The sequence below is a fragment of the Typopeltis vanoorti genome, chromosome 1, assembly GCF_054136105.1.
Source record: "Typopeltis vanoorti isolate ZY-2024b chromosome 1, IOZ_Tvanoo_1.0, whole genome shotgun sequence".
NCBI classification, from domain to species: domain Eukaryota; kingdom Metazoa; phylum Arthropoda; class Arachnida; order Uropygi; family Thelyphonidae; genus Typopeltis; species Typopeltis vanoorti.
The window spans coordinates 12,899,109-12,917,278 of record NC_143549.1 but is presented as its reverse complement, the minus strand read 5'-3'; the positions used below and the strand labels follow the sequence as shown (position 1 = coordinate 12,917,278).

The following is an 18,170-nucleotide window of genomic DNA, read 5'->3' as shown; positions in this document are numbered from 1 at the left end:
TCTGCTTTAACAAATAGTGGTTTTGATGCATTGAAGGTAAGGATATGTTCCTAGATGCCCATCCATGTATATGAGGATTCATCTTATAGCTGCCACTCCTTAGTGCTTCAGTTCAGAGCATATTTCCTCACTGGAACAACGAGAAGGTGCTGGTTTGGTATTACACCTTGAGAAAAGTTGAGTTTTGTGGTGATAATCATAACTGGTCCCAGAATAGATGTTGCACAAAAGTAATTTATTTATTATTTCAGGAAATTTTTCCATGCTACTCCTGTAAATTAATATTCATTTTTATGGCTATTTTGTCTATTTTTCTTTATGAGTACTCCTTGTATAATGTAACTGGCTTTTTACTCAACTTTTTAAAGCATTATTGATATTTTAGAGATGTAGATACATGAAAAATATAAGAAAGGAATAATTTTGGACATACCTTTGTAGGATGTTCTTTTTTGAAGCAGTCAGGCATATTATTATTAAGAGAGACCTCTAGGGAGTCAGGGACTCATCAAGAGAGGCCACATACTACACACACCAGCTATCATACTTATTCTTGAATTCATTCACATTGCTTGCACTCACAACATCCAATGGCAATCCATTCCAATCATGCACTACCTTATGAGAGAAAAATCTAGCCTTCACCCCCTTCTTAGCGGCATTCATTCAAGGATGCCCCTCTTGTCCTTTCTCCACCCTCCATAAATTGAAAAATTTCATTAATTGAAATCCTATATGACCTTTGACCCTTTCAGAAGTTTGTAAGTCTCAATCCCTCCTTCTTCTGTTCACTAGTGTCTGCAGTCTACAAATTCTTCATATAATGCTAAACATTTATGTATCACTGCTGAAGTATAATAGAAAAGGGGGGGGGAATATGGGAGCTAGAATTGTAGATAAAACAAAGCTATGTGGATTAAAAAAAATCAAGTTTCCAAGGGTGAGTTGTAAATTCTTTGAGAAAAAGGTGAATGATAGAATACTTTTAGGGGAAAGGAGAAGGATAGAGTATGATGAATCAAGATTAGGGCTAGGAGTAATAGATAGGATGTGAGCTGTTTCAACTGAGCGTCATCTTTGGAGATCGTGGGAAAAGTGGAAGATATGTCATGTCAGCACAGTGTTTTTGTCTTGGATTAATCTGTGTTGTTTTCCATTGGTCGGAATCTTGACCTAATTTTCATGTTGTGGAGCTTCCAACTCTCTGAGATCATATATGGGCAGTGAATGTTTATGGAGTTTTTGTCACATTTTATGATTATTGTTTCTGATACTCTTAGCACTCTTTCATTTTCCTGTATGTCTGCTATTAAGACTTTGTTGATGAGGTATGTTTTTGTTCAAGAGCATGGGCTGCTATTTCTGTTTTCCCAGTATTTTGTTTCTCTTTTTGTTATTACATTTCTTATTGCTTAATTTTTATATATATATATATATATATATATATATATTCGAATTCATTTACTTGGTGAAAATGATATGGAAATGAATAAGGTTTGAATGACTAAACACCAAGAATAATAAATAATTTTCCTTTATCAACGAAACCAGTAGTGTTCATATTAAACTCTATTCTTTATTATTTTCGGTGTTTAGTCATTCAAGCCTTATTAATTTACATATATATATATATATATATATATATATATATATATATATATATATATATATATATATATATATATATATATATATATATATGTGTGTGTGTGTGTTACTGGCAAAGTGTGAAAAGCAGGCATTCTATAGAATGCGTGACGTTTATAGGCAAAGTATGAAATGTCTGTTTTATTTTAATATTTTACATACTTTCCCTAGGCATTGTATAGAATGACAAATACTATTTCGGCAAAGTATGAAAAAAGGCTTTTTATTGAAAAGATGCATGTGAAAATGTAAGAAGTACAAAATGTAAGATACCGGATTTTTCTATAGAAATAGAAAAAGACCAGTGCTGAACTACTTGTTGCTACAAGGTAGACTGACATGACATTTTGAATTGCACTTAACTGCCTTTTTTATACAATAGCACTTCAAATTTCGGCACTTGGTCTTGCAAGTACACCTCATGAACCCTTGGCTGCTATCCGTGGACAGAGCGGAAGCAGCTGACCGGAGAGCTATTTCATGGTCAGGAATGTCTCCAACTCTCAGTAAATCCTTGGGACATAAAGTGAATTGTGATCTGGCATAGAGTTGGTTTAAAATTCCAAGCAATTCCAAGTCGGTAAAAACTATCGTCTGTCACACTCATAACAGCCGCCAGCAGATTACGTGAGTCACCCCATCCCTTGTTGATGTCTGGGATAGGAACTCTCACAGTGGCCCCCAAAGGTGCAGGAGGAAATTTATTGTTGAAATCCATTTTCATTTTTTCGTCCTGTATTTCCAGATTCAATTTAGATCGAATTTTACCTTTGACAACATTCTCAATATTGAAGCAAAGAGTACACAAAATATTAACATCATAACCTTCTATTTTCTCATTTCCATCGTCTTTACTCTCATGTCCACAGGTGGCATGAACCTAACATAACCTAAACATAACCTAACCATTTCTGGTTAGGTTAGGTTAGGAAGTGCTCTGGCTCTCTGTTTGAGGCGAGTGTCGAAAGTCACGTGACTTGCCTTGTGAGTGACATTAAAAGTCACTGCCAGGAGTATTTTATACTTTGCCAATTTGCCTTTTGGCATTCTATAGAATGCCTAGGAAATGTGTGAAAATTTAAGCATTTCATACTTTGACGTCCCACTTTCAGCATTCTATAGAATGCCAGTTTTCACACTTTGCTGGTAACACATAATATATATATATATATATATATATATATATATATATATATATATATATAATCTTGAGGAATGGGAGAGGATGGTTGATAAACCTAGTACATTAGTTCCATGTATGGGTGGTGGAATAAGAAAGAAAGTACTTGCTTACATTTGATTTAAAAATCTGTATATTGTATTCCTTGGGAAATGCATCAGGGGGAAGACTGTTCCATAGTACAGCAGTTGCAGGGATTAAGGAAGAGGAGAAGAAACTTGTGGGGTTCAAGGTGCACTGTGAAGGGATGTTGAGCAGCAGCTGCACGTGTTCCAACGAGATTAGTACTAAGTGGGGAAATTATTGATACTCTTTCAGATGAACAGTTCCCATGGAAATATTTATAGAATACACATAGTATGGAGACTGATCATCCAAGTGAAAGTGGAGGGAGTGAGTTGGTAAAAGATGGGTCTTACCAACTCCCTCCCTCTGAATACTGCTCTCATAGATTACCAATATATGAGAGCAGTATTCAACGGTTGGGTGGATTTGTGATTTGTATAAGGTTAACAGCTGTCTTGAGCAAAAGAGAAAACCTAGTTGTTTAGAAGCTGAGGATGCAATGGTTGTGATGTGTTTATGCCAGGAGAGGCTTGATGTCAGGGTAATTCCAAGAAGAGAAATCTCAAATTGTCTAGAAATTTGGGTGTTGTCAAAAATGATACTGGGAGAAGATGGTTCTTTTTTATGAGAAATAAGACGGTACTGGGTTTTATTAGCATTGAAATCGACTAGGTTATCTGACCACCCCATTAGAGGATGGATTGGAAATCAGAATTGAGAACAGTAGTGGTTGATGTTCTGCAGGTTGAGGTGAGTTTTGTGGAGTAAGGTTTATCAAAAGAAAGGGAGGAGTGCAATGTGCTGTCGTCCGCAAAACTGTGTATTGAGCTGGAGGTCAACTGAAGTAGGTCATTGATATATAGAAGGAAGATGGTTGGTGAGAAGACAGAACCTTGTGGAACCCCAGCATTAGTTGAATGGTGAGAGGATAAGGAACCATCCTGGATAGATTAAGAAACGAAGACATAAGGATATGACTAAAACAAGAAATAACAATAATAGACAAAATCCAAGAAAGAAGACTGCGATGGTTTGGCCATGTGACCAGAATGGGAACAGAAAGATTGCCAGCTAAAGCCCTGCATACAACGATGGAAGGTAAAAGATCCAAAAGGTGGCCCAGAATTAGATGGATAGACAAAATAAAAGAGGACCTGAAAATCAAGTCACAACAAGCAACACCAAACTGGACAGAATTGTTCGGACTCTCCAGGGACAGACAGAAGTGGAAAGAGTTCATTCGGCCTAATCATCATCCACATAGATGATGGAAGAGAGAAGATAAATCTAGTAATTTGGATTAGATGATGGCTGATAGACAGATATCAGTGTTTATGGAAGAGTTGGGTCCAGGAAAAGTCAAGTGACCAGTGGTGTATCACAGGACTCAGTACTTGGTACCCGGTTTAATTTGTAAATCAATGATATAGGAAATGATTCGCGAGGAAACATTCAGTTGTTTTTTTCAATGTGAACTGGGAAAAGCAATGGTAAATGAAGGTGATTGAGAGATCCTGCAGGAAGACTTAAACTATGTAGTAATATGGGCAAGGTCAATGACTGCCAGTTTAATGTGGGCAAGTGTGAGGTAATGCACTTAGGGAAGACATCATAAGCTGTGTACTATATTGATGGAACTGAACTACAGAAAACTGATGAGGCTGGGGACTTGAGTGTAATTACAGACAGGGAGTTAAAGTTTAAAGGACATATTGCAAAGGTAACCAAAACAGCACATCAGTTTACGTGGTTTTTGACCATCCTAATAAGCAGGAATAGAGAGGTTATTGTTCCCCTATATGAGGCTTTAATAAAGCCGCATGTGGACTCCCAGATTTCATGATAATAAAGAAGTTGTGGAGAGGATCCAGAGGCAAGCAACAAAAATTGTGGCAAGTCTGCAGAATGCTATCTATGATAATAGATTGATGGTTGTAGGTTTCAAAAATGAGCTGATAGACAAAAAAGAGGAGACATGATAGAACATTTTATAGGATTGACAATGAAGAATTTTTTCAGTACATGACAAGAATAAGAGAACAAGGGGGTCACCTGTGGAAGTTGTGTGGTTAGCAAGGATGTTAGGACTAGGGTTTTTTGCTTGGAGGGTGGTGAATGGGTGGAATGTGTGAATGATGACTAGTGTGAATAAATGGATCTTCTATTTATTGAACTTCCACAAAAGACTCAATGGATCTCCATTGAGTCTTTTGTCTCCATGGAGATAACTGTATAATGAAAATAATAATAAAGTAATGAAAACTAATGCTGAAATCCATAGAGCTCAGTATGTGCAGAGAATGGAGATACAGGTATAAATGATAACTAAAGAAATGTGGAAGAGAATAAATGAGGTGGTTGAAAGTAGCAACAAGGTAGTGCACGTGAAAGTTAGGCCAACTGATTGTAAGATAGAAAACATGATAGGTAGCGAATGGAAGGAAGGAAGGAAGTGTGACAGAGTAGAGAGTGAAGAGCAGTGAGAAAGTAATTCAGGACATGAAAACAGAGTTGAAGAAGATGAGGCAAGAGATGAAGCAATTGCTGAGTGAAATGAGAAGAATAACATACACCCTCTGTCCAAAATGAAACCAAACTTTTGAAAAATATAAGGAACTAGTGGCACCACCTGTTGTATCTTTTTGTTGTCAAAAGTGGAACCTTCATTAGTGTTGTGTCAACTGTTTATGACATTTGTTTCATTAGAAGCTGAGTTATAGTGCCAATGTGTTTTGACGAATGGTAGGAAAATGAGTTTCAAACAGAGAGCTGCGATCAACATTTGTGTTAAACTTGGTAAACGTTTTACCAAAATGCAACAAATGCTTCAAAAAGCATACGGTGATGAATGCTTATCCCATACTCATGTTTACGATTGGTTTAAGAGATTTCAAAGGTTGTGAGATGCTTGAGGACGACGAAAAGCTGGGCCATCCAAAAATGGACTGAGCAAAGTTAACGTCCAAAAGGCAAGTGATTTCATCAAAGAAAACCTGAAATCGTTCGTGAGATTGATTGAAGATGAATTGGGGATTCCAAAATCAACTGTGCACAACATTTTGACTGAGAGTTTGGGCCTTCGTAAATTGAATTCGGGATTTGTTCCCCACAAGTTGACCGACAACCAAAAAATGTATCGAATTGAACACTGCAAGGACCTTATTAAAACCACTTGTAAGGACTTAAACTTCCTTGAAATGATCGTTACTGGTGACAAAACAGTGTTTTGAGTATGAGCCCGCAAAGCACCAGAGTGGTGAGTGGAGACCACAGAAGAGGGGCATTCGAAAAAAAAGTCGCCTGGAGAAGTCAAAAGTAAAGACAATGCTGCTTTGTTTCTACGATTCCAAGGGCATTATCCACATATTCGTTCTGCCTGGCCAAACAGTCAATGGTGAATTTTTTCTTGAAGTTTTGAAGCAATCAATAGCGAGAATTTGTCGCGTACGGCATGAATATTGTGATGCAGGCAGTTGATCACTTTTGCACGATAATGCACCATCTCATCGTTCGAACATTGTGAGACAGTTTTTGAGCAAACACCAAGTTTGTGTGTTGAATCACTCACCGTATTCACCTGATTTAGCACTCTGTGTCTTCTTTCTCTTCCCACGACTTCATTTGCCGATGAAAGGAAAGCAATACGAACACCACTGAAACCGTTCAAGCAGTAACCACGACCCTCAACAGTATCCTAAAAACCAATATAAAAAACTCATTTAACAAATTAATTGACTGTGCCAAATGCTGTATTGAAGCTGAGGGAGAGTATATTTATTGAAATAAATTATTTGAATAATTATAATTGGCCTGTGTTTTATTTTCTATCAAAAGTTCGGTTTCTTTTTGGACAGCGAGTGTATATATAGAACAGAGACGAACACTGAAATAAGATGGTCTTGAATGATTCAAGAGTGACCATGTATGAGGATTCAATTATTAGAGGTGTGTAGTTCAAGAGAATGTGCACAAGGTTTGTTTTTCAGGTAGTAGATTGAGCAAAATGATCAAAGCATTGGATATGAGGTGGAAGTGAACAAAGAGTTGGTAGTTGTAATAAGCATGAATAATTCAGTTCGTAACAAGAAGAATGTAAGGATGAATATCAAGAGGTTGCTAAGAAGAGTAAAAGATACCAGTGTGGTAGGAATGATAGTCACTGGGAGGAGAAAGGAATTAATTTTGCAAATATATGGGATGAATATGAGGAATAAATGAAGCTGTATAAAAGAGATGGGCTACATTTAAATGAATTTCATGTGAGCCAGCAGAAGAAACTGTTGCTGCAAGAGGGAGTAATGACTGAAGTGAATGAAGGACCAGGAAAATAGGACAGGAGAACTTGTGGATGAAGAGGTTAGAGGGCATGAGTGAATAGAATGAGAGAAGGAACACAAAACGAACAAGGAAACAGGAAGGGGAATACAGGGAGACAATGTGTGAGAAGCATGGATGATGGATGATGATAGAGCAGATGTGTGTGGGTGTGCATAAGAAAGGAGTGAGATGACAAGGGATATGAGGGAAACAGGTCTGAGAAGAAGTGCAAGATCAGTGATGATAGAAAAATGGAGATGAGAGGAGTCTGAAGAAGTCATATCTGATAAGTGGAATCCATGGGATTTGTTATAGAACCACAAATAATCTAGTATGTATGTATACTTACATACTAGAAATATTTGAAATAAAGAAATGAAATTTGAACATTAATTTCATCCAAAAATTGTTAGAATAAGTGAGACGTGGTTAGATGAAGAACATTCTGACAGGAATAGAGATGAATGGATATGATGTCTTTAATGAAGATAGACAGGGCGGAAAGAGGAGTGCTACTAGTGATAGCAGATGAAAGGAGCAAACAGTGGTTGTAAGGCAGCATGGTGTGAAGCAGAAGTGAACAAAATAAAATATCTAGTAACATGTTGCTATAGACATGGTAATATGGAAGGCAACGAGAAGGAAATGGAAGGCAAAATGGCCTGGCTAATAAGAAAATGGTGATCATTGCAGGTGATTTTAATTATGGTAATACAGATTTAAATGAAAAGACAGCATCTAAGGGCAAAGAGAATGAATTTTCTGAGTTTTTTCATGGAAAACTACCTCAGCAGTATGTAACAGAGGGTATTTCATCAGACGATGTTATTGTAAAAGAGATGTCAAATTGCCCTCCATCCAGCTAGTGAAAGTGACTGAAGTGATTACTTTGGTGGTGGTCACCCATATGAGGGGTCCTGTGAGAAAGGAATACATCAATACCTTGCACAGCATGGTTTGGAACAGCACAGGTTTCACTATAGCATGGTTTATAATTAAAAAAAAAATTTTTTTTTTAAACAGAGTATGGCACTATACTGCATTATAGACATTCTGATTTTACCAAAACAGTACCACAGTGATTTTGCATGCTGCAGAATTAATACTAAAGCATGCAGCTGTATCGATGCATGCTTTAGTATTATTTCAGCTTTGGTGCAGCAAAGTTGTGGTGACTGCACAAGTTTTTATTACATATGAGTACCCTTTTATATGAATTACGAGTGAGAGCAAATGGATCAAAGCATGTGAACCTAACAAATATAAATGATTAACAATGGAACAAAAACTTGATATTATAAAGTGTCATGAAGGAGCATTGTATGCTTACAAAGATATGCATGCAGAGAAAATGAATTAAAAACCTGTGCAAACTATATTAAATACAATTTTTTCCAATAAAAAATTGTATTTAATTTGTATTTTATGAAATACAATTAAATACAATTAAATTGTATTTAATTGTATTTCATAATTGAACTCATGTTCAATTATGAAAACAAACATGTTTATTATATTTTTTGTTTTATTTTAATCATTTTAAATTTTTTGTGCACATAAATTAGTATTTCTGGTGAGCTTGCAGGAAACAAATGATGCATAATGATTATTTCCCCCCCCACACACACACCAATACTATAATTACTGTTTGGAATGCATTACACCATAATACATTATAATGTTTAAAACAGTGTGGTTCTGAATAGCATGGAACTATTTTGGCACCTATTAACTGTGCTATGCAAGGTATTATTATATATGTGTAATTATAAGGCTAGTGATTATGATAAACTTAGGAGGAAATTTGCAGCTATATCATGGATGAGGAGTCATACAGGAAGGAAATCAATGCTGTTTGGTATCTACTCAGCAACTATCTGGCAAAAGCAATGACTGAGTGTATTCCATAAGTCAAGAGATTAAATGAAGGCAAGTGTAAAATGAATACCTGAAGAGATGAAGAATGCAATCTGGAAGAAAAAAGCATTGTAGAGATGGTACAAGATGAGTGTCGATAATCAGTTACAAGAGGGAAGTGCAAGGAGCAACCAAGGACAGTGACTCACTTGGTCAAGGTAGCAAAAGTGCAGTATGAGTTGCAGTTAACAAATGAAGCCAGAAGAGATGCTAGGAAGTTATTTTTTCTCTCAATATTTGGATAATAAGAGGAAGAATGATTATGGAAAGATGATGTTGGTCAGTGATAATGGTAGAATGACAACCATTCAGAAAAATATAGTAAAATTGTTCAATGAACAATTCATTAAGATATTCCATCTTTGCAAACATAATGCAGAACTTGAGAGTAGTGGGAAAGGGACCCACTGATGTATAAAGAGAGTATGAACAAGGGATTGAGAAGTTAGGTTTTTTTTTTTCCTCCTCTATAACTGACTCTCCATACAATCTTTTGCTTACTGCTGGTTTTCACACTTTTTATTCTCTCTCCTGCTGTATCACATGCCAATCATTTCTCAGTTGCTTGAACTTGCATTTTGTCCTGTGAAAGGCACTGCATACACACACTATTTCTCTCCTGCCTGCAACTCATCATCCACATTACCTTCAGCCACTTCTTTCACACTGTCATATTTCATACACAACTGTTCACTCCTTCCATTACATTCTCTACAACACTTACTATCCTGCCTTACATCTTTAATATCAGCTACTTCATTCTCCCACTTTCTACATGATCCTAATTTCTTGTACTTGCACAGGAGTGACATACATTCTCTCCACTCATGCTATCATACCATAAATCATTCACTCTTGGCTATGTATGCAGCATACACCCATACACACAATGAACAAGAAAATTAAACTGGCTGTATCTAGTAGTGACTGAAAGCTAAGCTTGCATGGTGCTCTTTCTAACAGTGAGTAATTTACTCCATAGTTTCATAGTTCTAAGCACATATGAATGAATTCCATTCTATCTTTATGAACTGAATACTGCTAGTCAGACTACATCTATTGTTGAGCTACCATTAAAGACAAGTCCAGCTCATAATAGGATTAACTGCTATAGCAAGGGCTATCCCCCTGCCATTGGGAAGTACAAATGTCACAAGAAACAATCTTCTGAAGTCTAATTCCATTGAAACGTCACTTCTAAGAACAAGCAGCAAAACTGTAAGTATATTTTTTTTAAACTTTGTACCTTAGAAAACTTAGCAGTTCAATAATAAAGTTATAATACTACAACTTTGAGTAACATTAAGATGGTGGCACAGGACAAATTAGAGTTAAAAAAAACTCTCGATTTGCTGCACATTGCCAAAGTAAGTGGTAATCTAAGAAATGATTTAAAAAAAAAGGACATAATAACTGTGGTGAGCGAACTAATGAAGGTATTCAATAAAATGAAACTAAAGTATCAATAGAACTACAGACTACTACAAACAACCAGGAGCAGGCTAACTTAGCTCAGCCTACTCAGCTATTCTCAAGTCAATGAAAACAATGCTAAAAACAAAGATGAGTCTGAAAACAATCCTTGCTCTAAATTAATAGTGAAGCTGATAGCTCAACTAAACAGTGAAGAAACCAAAAATATCATAAAAGAAAAATAGACCCCAAAACAATCAAAATCGGAATCACAAAAATGAAAAGTATAAATAACCGAGGAGTCTTAAATTAATAAAAAGAAAAGACCGACATAGACTTGCTACATAATAAAATCTCTAAGGAATGCAAAGACACGTTAGTAGCAAATCCCAGTAAGAAACATCTTCCAAGGCTAATTATATATGGTATTCCCAGTGAAAATTGATACGAACAACGCAATTGACTCAATCTGAATGCAGAATGAACTTTTCAGTAGTGATACAAAAGACGACAGAAATTCATCATGACAAATAAAAAATGACAAGAGAATATTGATTATAGAAGTCGATCCAATGATGAGGACCAAATTGCTGAAAACCGGTGTTAAAATGCTGTGGAGAATTTGCTATTGTGTAGACTACGTAAGCATTCTGAGGTGTTTTAACTGCAATAAATTCCATCATACACAAGACTGCAGGGGAAAAAACACCTGTCCATTCTGGTCTAAAGAACATAAGCTCAGCAAGTGCCCACAAAATAAGTCTGAGATGAACTGCATAAATTGCCAAAATCACAACAAGCATGCCAAAACCAAACACGACTGCAAACACATGACACTAAGCAAAGACTGCCCAACATACAGCTAAAAATTCAAAACATATATGGAAAGCAATAATAAAGCTAACAGAAACAGCACTACTTCCCTGGCATGCCTTCAAATAAATCTTCAACACTCTATCAAGGCTATAAATAACTTAACAGAACTCATAAGCAGAAAAAATACAGCACTAGCATTAATACAAGAACCCCATAACATCAACAACAAAATATGCAGCTTTTCAACTAATTATAAAATATTTTCCAAAGGATCAGAAAGAAAGAGAGCTGCAATATTCATGGTCAATGCTGAAGTTGAGGCAATATTAATTTTTCAGCAGAGCAATGAGGACTCAGCATTTATCAAAATTATGTACAGAAGAATTAAAACTTTTGCTGCAAGTAAGGATCTAAAATATCACACTGATATAAAATACGACTTAGAAAAAATGGACAACATTCTGGATGATTTTACCATTTATGGTTTAACGAGAGCAAAAACAATAGAGGTAAAAATTTAAAGGAGTTCTTAGCATCAAATTCCCAACACATACTAAACGATATCTGTAACACTCCATTATTTGAAAATACCAGAAGACACAGCTTCATTGATCTGACAATAGCAAACAATGCTATTTTACCCCAGGTTTCTGAATGGAGATGTGAAGAAGAGAAAAGCTGTTCTAAAATCGCATATTAAGTTTCATTACCCGTAACAAAAATTTAAGAAACACACAACACAAACCATCACATTAACATCAAGTACTTCACCAATAAAACCAATCTACAGATATTTGTAAAATCATTAAAAAGAGAAGTTTCAAACGTAATCTCAGAACATCACTTTAATGGGATTAGTGGACAACAACTCTGTTTAGACAAGAACCTAACCATTACGACATCAGTACAAGCTGATATGGACTTCCTTGATTCAGCGCTTTCATTAGGTCTGAAAAAATCAGCGAACACTCAGAACAACCAAGAAGCTAAACAATGATGGAAGCAAACTTGGTGGAATGACGAACTAACAGTCCTAAGAAAGCATGCTAATGCACTCAGATGACTATATCAAAAAACACACAATAACCAAAATTTATGAGAGAGCAGAAGACAGAACTACTACAAAGCCAAATATAGCTATCAGCTCAAAATTACAAACGCGAAAACAGAATCATGGAAAAAATTGTGTGCTGTTTCAACTGTATCGAATCTTTGGTATTGCATATGTAAATTAGCAGCAAGCAAGTAAGAATAAGACAACACCTATATTATCAACTATTAAGAAAACAGACAGTACCTACACTAAAAACTTAGCAGAAACTGCAGCCATTATGATAAACAAGTTTATTCCCGATGAATCAACAGACAAAGAAATCCGCAAAACACTTACAGACAAAGAATGAAAACAGACATAGATACTCCACTCCTAACAATGACTTAAAAACTTAATCTGTCTTACAAAAAAATTATTTTAGAGACAGAAGAGCAAACATGACATTAAAAACCAGGGACAAATGCTGGTCTTGAAATTCACACTTGCTCTTGTCATCATTCAGGGAGTAAGAGGTATGATTGAAGTCTGATTAGCAGAATAATGAATTAGTGACCATTTAAAACTATATATTTAGAAATTTATCTACATTTAATCATACAAATACAACTATTTTACAAATGATATTCTATCTTTTTCAATTTAGCTACTTGAATACAAATTCTACCCTATGGTTCTTCTTTATGAACTGGTCAATAACATCATCATAAAAAGCTGGTTGTAACTTAATTTTCCCAAGCAACACGCACACTTGTAAAGGCTGGCTGAAGATCACTGGCTAGAGCTACTTTGACTGTGTATGGCCTGTGTTTAATTCGACGTGAAGGGAGCGGAAATGGCTATGAAATTACATTGTTGCAGCGAGGACCTGGAAGCTCCTACAACCAAGCAAGCCAAGATAGCTTTGACTAGACGAGCAAGCATCAGCCTTTGATACACAACGCAAGGTTCAATTATTGCCGCGCAAGCTTAAGCCTCTTCTGTCTACAAAAATAAAAGCCTAAATGGAATGCTTATAAATGCATGCATTTATTAACAAATAAATATTACTTCTTTCTCAATTAATGAGCTTGCACAGCAAGCATAGAGAATTCACCCCTGGTAAAAACTACAGCTCTAACAAAAAGAGTCAAACAAGTCTGCCCTGAAGCTCCTGCTGTGGACAAGGCTTCTGGAACATCCAGTATGACTCACTATTAATACTTTCTTTCACTATTTAAATAAAAGTCAGAGTCTTCGCCAATGATGTGATGATTATGATTCGGGGACACAACAGCTTGCAGTTAGAAGTAACAGCCAACGATTAACTTTTAAAATCACAGAGTGGGTGGGCATGCAAGAAGAGAGTTACCTTCAATAGTACAAGTCTAAAGTGTTCCACATCTCACGTAAAAAATCAAAACAACCTGTAACGGTCTTACTTAATCAGAAAGTTCTAAAGGTAGCCAGTGAGCTAAAATACCTAGCAGTAACAACAGATGAAAAATTTAACTTCAACAAACACATCTCATATGTTGCTGAAAAAAGCTTACAAATTGTAAACCTAGCAAAATTAACAAGGATTAACTGGGGATTAGGCCAATGAGTGCTGAAAACAATATATACCAGAGCTATACTGCCATTGATCTCTTATGCTACACCTGCCTGGAAACATACACTAAAAAAGCAAAGAAAAAACGACAAAAGCTAAAAAGAGTTTGATGCCTTATAGCCATATGCACAATTAAAGGATAAAGGACAATATCTTTTGAGGGAGTTTGCGTTATTGCAGCTCTAACACTAATCTGCCTGAAAATACAAGAAATCTCTCTTATGTATGAAGTCACTTCCGGAAGATATAACGAAAATTACAACATCAATCTAAATTGTTACGAATGTCCACTTCACTACAGAAGGTGACCTCACCCAGGAAAGAGAACATATATTAAGGAGAAGGAAAGCTCTGACAAATTGTATATATGCACTGACAGAAGCAAAACCGAAGGGAATTGTAGATCCTGAATGGAGAACTTTTGAAATAAATTATTCATTCAGGATTTAACATGGTAAATCTAACAACTTAAGGAGATACCTGCACTCCAGCAGAAAATAAAGAAAACTGTTTGCTATATGTGAGAATATGTATTCCTCATATGTAATTTACTGAGATTTATTGCTGTCTAACCAGATATTAAAATAGAGAAATTGTGTCGGAATAGAGAAAATGTATAAAAAAATTATTAGTTTTATTAAGGTATCTAGTATGTTGTAAATCACTAGACAAGTTGTAAGTAGCAGTCCAAAGGTCGCATGTGAGCTGTACAAGTTGAGCATAGGGCCGGAGCCAATGGCATACGCGGAAGGTGACGTTAGCATGCATTACACGAAAACAGCACTCCAAGAGCAAAAGGAGAGTGAAGGATCAACTTGGGGGCATGAACGAAGAGGGCTGTGCAGAAAATACGCAGCGATTATAAGGCGATGCGAGTCATTTTACAGGACTTTTTTCTGGCTTTTCTTCTCGTGGATCCTTTGACTGGTGGTTCGAGAGAGACGTGCATCGGTGCAGCAATGTCAGACAGCGAGCCTTTTCCTGGAGATGCATGAGAGATTCCATGTGAAGCTAATTGTGAGATATTGTCCTCTGCAGAATCGAGCCCTCACTGAATGTCCGATCGGAAGGAACGGAGAAAGTTCCCTTAGATGCGGTAACAGACACGTGCATGTCCAGCAGCAGTTCAAGGACAGTGTAGCCCCAATGCCAGGTGCAGAGACAGCCTAATCGGGAGGTAACCAGACCCTACACATGGAAGCGACCTGATATCCGGAAAAGAGTCGGTAAAGTAGAGAATTTTATTATATGTTACAGTTGTTTTAGAGGAAAGAAAATCGAGTGTAATAGAAGAAAGTGGACAATTTACTAGAGAACTTTAGTGAGAATTCTTACTTGGAGTAGCTAGCTTCCGTTAAACAAAATAGCCTGGACATGATTACATATATGAGTGTGACTGAATTTGATAAGTGAAGCTGATATTGCAGAAAGCATTTAATTGAATGTCATCAGAACGTATAATGTGTAACTAATGAGTAACTTGTGGAAAAGGATTATAATTTGTGTAGTAATGTGTTCTAGTTACTTATCATCATCATCAAATTCCTGCCATGTACCCTCAAGGGGTGTACAGGATATGATGGTACTACATGAAAAAAACTACATCATTATTAATTTCCTATCTACAATTTTCCTCCAAATCAGTCTGTTACTTGTCAACACTCCAACATTATCAGATCTTATATTGCTATCGTCTAAAGCACTTTGTACCGTATCAATCCACCTATATCTTGGTCTTCCTCTGGGTCGTTTTGCTGCCAACCTGGCAGAGAACACTTGTTTTGCTAATCTTTCTTCGCCCATTCTGTTTAAGTGACCATACCACCTGATATTAGCTCTGCTAACGCATTCCTGGATGCTGACAATGTCAAGTTCTTTTCTAATATTTTCATTTTTAATATGACAATGCCATTGATGCCATCTGTTCATGCCTATAATCTTTCTCAGGACTCTCAGATCCATAAGTTAAAACTGGTTTGAACACTGTCTTGTATACAGCTAATTTAGTGTTCCGACTAATTTATCTCTCATTCCATATGAATTTATTCAATTGACTTCCCACAATACCAGCTTTGCTGATTCTGTTGTCATCATCATCAAATTCCTGCCATGTACCCTCAAGGGGTCTACAGAATATGATAGTACTACATGAAAAAAATTACATCATTACTCACTTCCTATCTACAATTTTCCTCCAAATCAGTCTATTACCTGTCAAGACTCCAACATTATCAGATCTTATATTTCTATCATCTAAGGCACTTTGTACCGTATCAATCCACCTATATCTTGGTCTTCCTCTGGGTCGTTTTCCTGCCAACCTGGCAGAGAACACTTGTTTTGCTAATCTTTCTTCGCCCATTCTGTTAAAGTGACCATACCACCTAAGATTAGCTCTGCTAACGCATTCCTGGATGTTGACAATGTCAAGTTCTTTCCTAATATCCTCGTTTTTAATATGATACTGCCATTGATGCCATCTATTCATGCCTATAATCTTTCTCAGGACTCTCATATCTATAGTCTCTAGTCTTTGGTCAAGTGTTTTACTTCTGACCCAGCTTTCAGATCCATAAGTTAAAACTGGTTTGAACACTGTCTTGTATACAGCTAATTTAGTGTTCTGACTAATTTCTCTCTTATTCCATACGAATTTATTCAATTGACTTCCTACCATACCAGCTTTGCTGATTCTGTTGTCTATTTCTATATTTAATTTATCATCTTCAGTAAAAATCGTGCCTAAATAGCTGAAATGTTTCACTTGTTCCACAGGTTTTCCATTCACAATACAGTTGACATTTTCAACAATTTTACCTATTTTCATTGTCTTTGTCTTTTTATTGCTGACCTTCATACCATATCTATTACAACAGCTACTCAATTTAGTCAGAGAATCTTGCAGACTTGTAGAGGATTTATTTAGAAGTATAACATCATCCGCATAAAGCAAAGAGCTGACATTAACATCTCCAATTTTGATATCATGTTTAATACCACTTTCCTTCATAATGTGATCCATATAGATAATGAATAACAGAGGGGATAATGTACATCCTTGTCTCACACCAGATTTAACATTAAACCATCTTCCTGTACTTTCTTCAATTCTAACTGCTGACTTACAACTCAAATAAAGACTAAGTATTGCTTGATATAATGCCCCATTGACACCATATAACTGCAGCGTATTGAATAGCTTCTCTCTTGTCACCTTGTCATATGCCTTTTCCAGATCGACAAAACTTAAATATAGATCTTTGTTATATTCCCTGCTTTCTCGACTATTTGTCGTAAAGTGAAGATCTGATCCTGACAGCCTCTATTTGGCCTGAATCCAGCTTGTTCTTCACCAAGCTTTTCTTCCACAATTCTTCTCAACCGTTTCTCAAGTATACTTGCAGAGATCTTGCCAGGAACACTCAGTAGGGAAATACCTCTGTAATTCTCACATGCAGTTTTATTTCCCTTTTCATATATGGGTACTATGAGAGCTCTACTCCAATCATCGGGAATTCGTCCCTCTGTCCAGGCTTTCTGAACTATGCAGTGCAACCACTGTAACACTCTTATACCAACATATTTCAGCATTTCTGGTCGAATATCATCTACTCCTGCTACCTTTCCACATTTCAAGCCTTTGATGGCTTTTTCTACTTCAAGTATGGATATGTATTCCTGACTGCATGCCTGGTCAGTGTTTTTTACCACTGTGCTCTCATCACTGCTTGTTTCATTTAGTAGTTTTTCAAAGTAATTACTCCATACTTCAAGGATATCTTTTTCTCCCGTTTTCATGTCACCTTTATCATCTCTAATTCCTTTTATAGCACTCTTTCCTCCATTCTTAAGCGTCTTCAACAACCTCCAGAATATTTTGCCACCTTCTTGATATTTATTTTCTATATTCTTGCCAAAGTCCTCCCATGACTTTTGTTTAGCTAGTTTTACACAGTGTTTAGCATTCTTGCATTTGTCTCTATATTCTCTAAGAGCACAAACTGACTTATTTGAGAGGAACTTTTGGTATTCTTTCTTCTTTTCCTTCACTGCCTCTTTAACTTCCTGTGTCCACCAGGGAGTTCTGATTTTTTTTATCCTTACAGACAACCTCACCACATGCCTCTCTGGCAGAATCAATCAATGTTTTCTTCAGAGTTTGCCACTGAATC

The 18,170-nt window shown here is 36.3% G+C and overlaps 1 protein-coding gene across 1 annotated transcript in view; it reads right to left on the bottom strand.

Annotated features, from left to right (window-relative positions):
* Positions 1–18,170, bottom strand: part of LOC150109793 (uncharacterized) — a 182,714-nt gene that overhangs the window by 61,356 nt on the left and 103,188 nt on the right. The window contains exon 4 of the mRNA XM_090396219.1: positions 6,462–6,587. Coding sequence (XP_090252345.1) covers positions 6,462–6,587 — 126 coding nt within the window. The remainder of the gene's footprint in view (positions 1–6,461; positions 6,588–18,170) is intronic.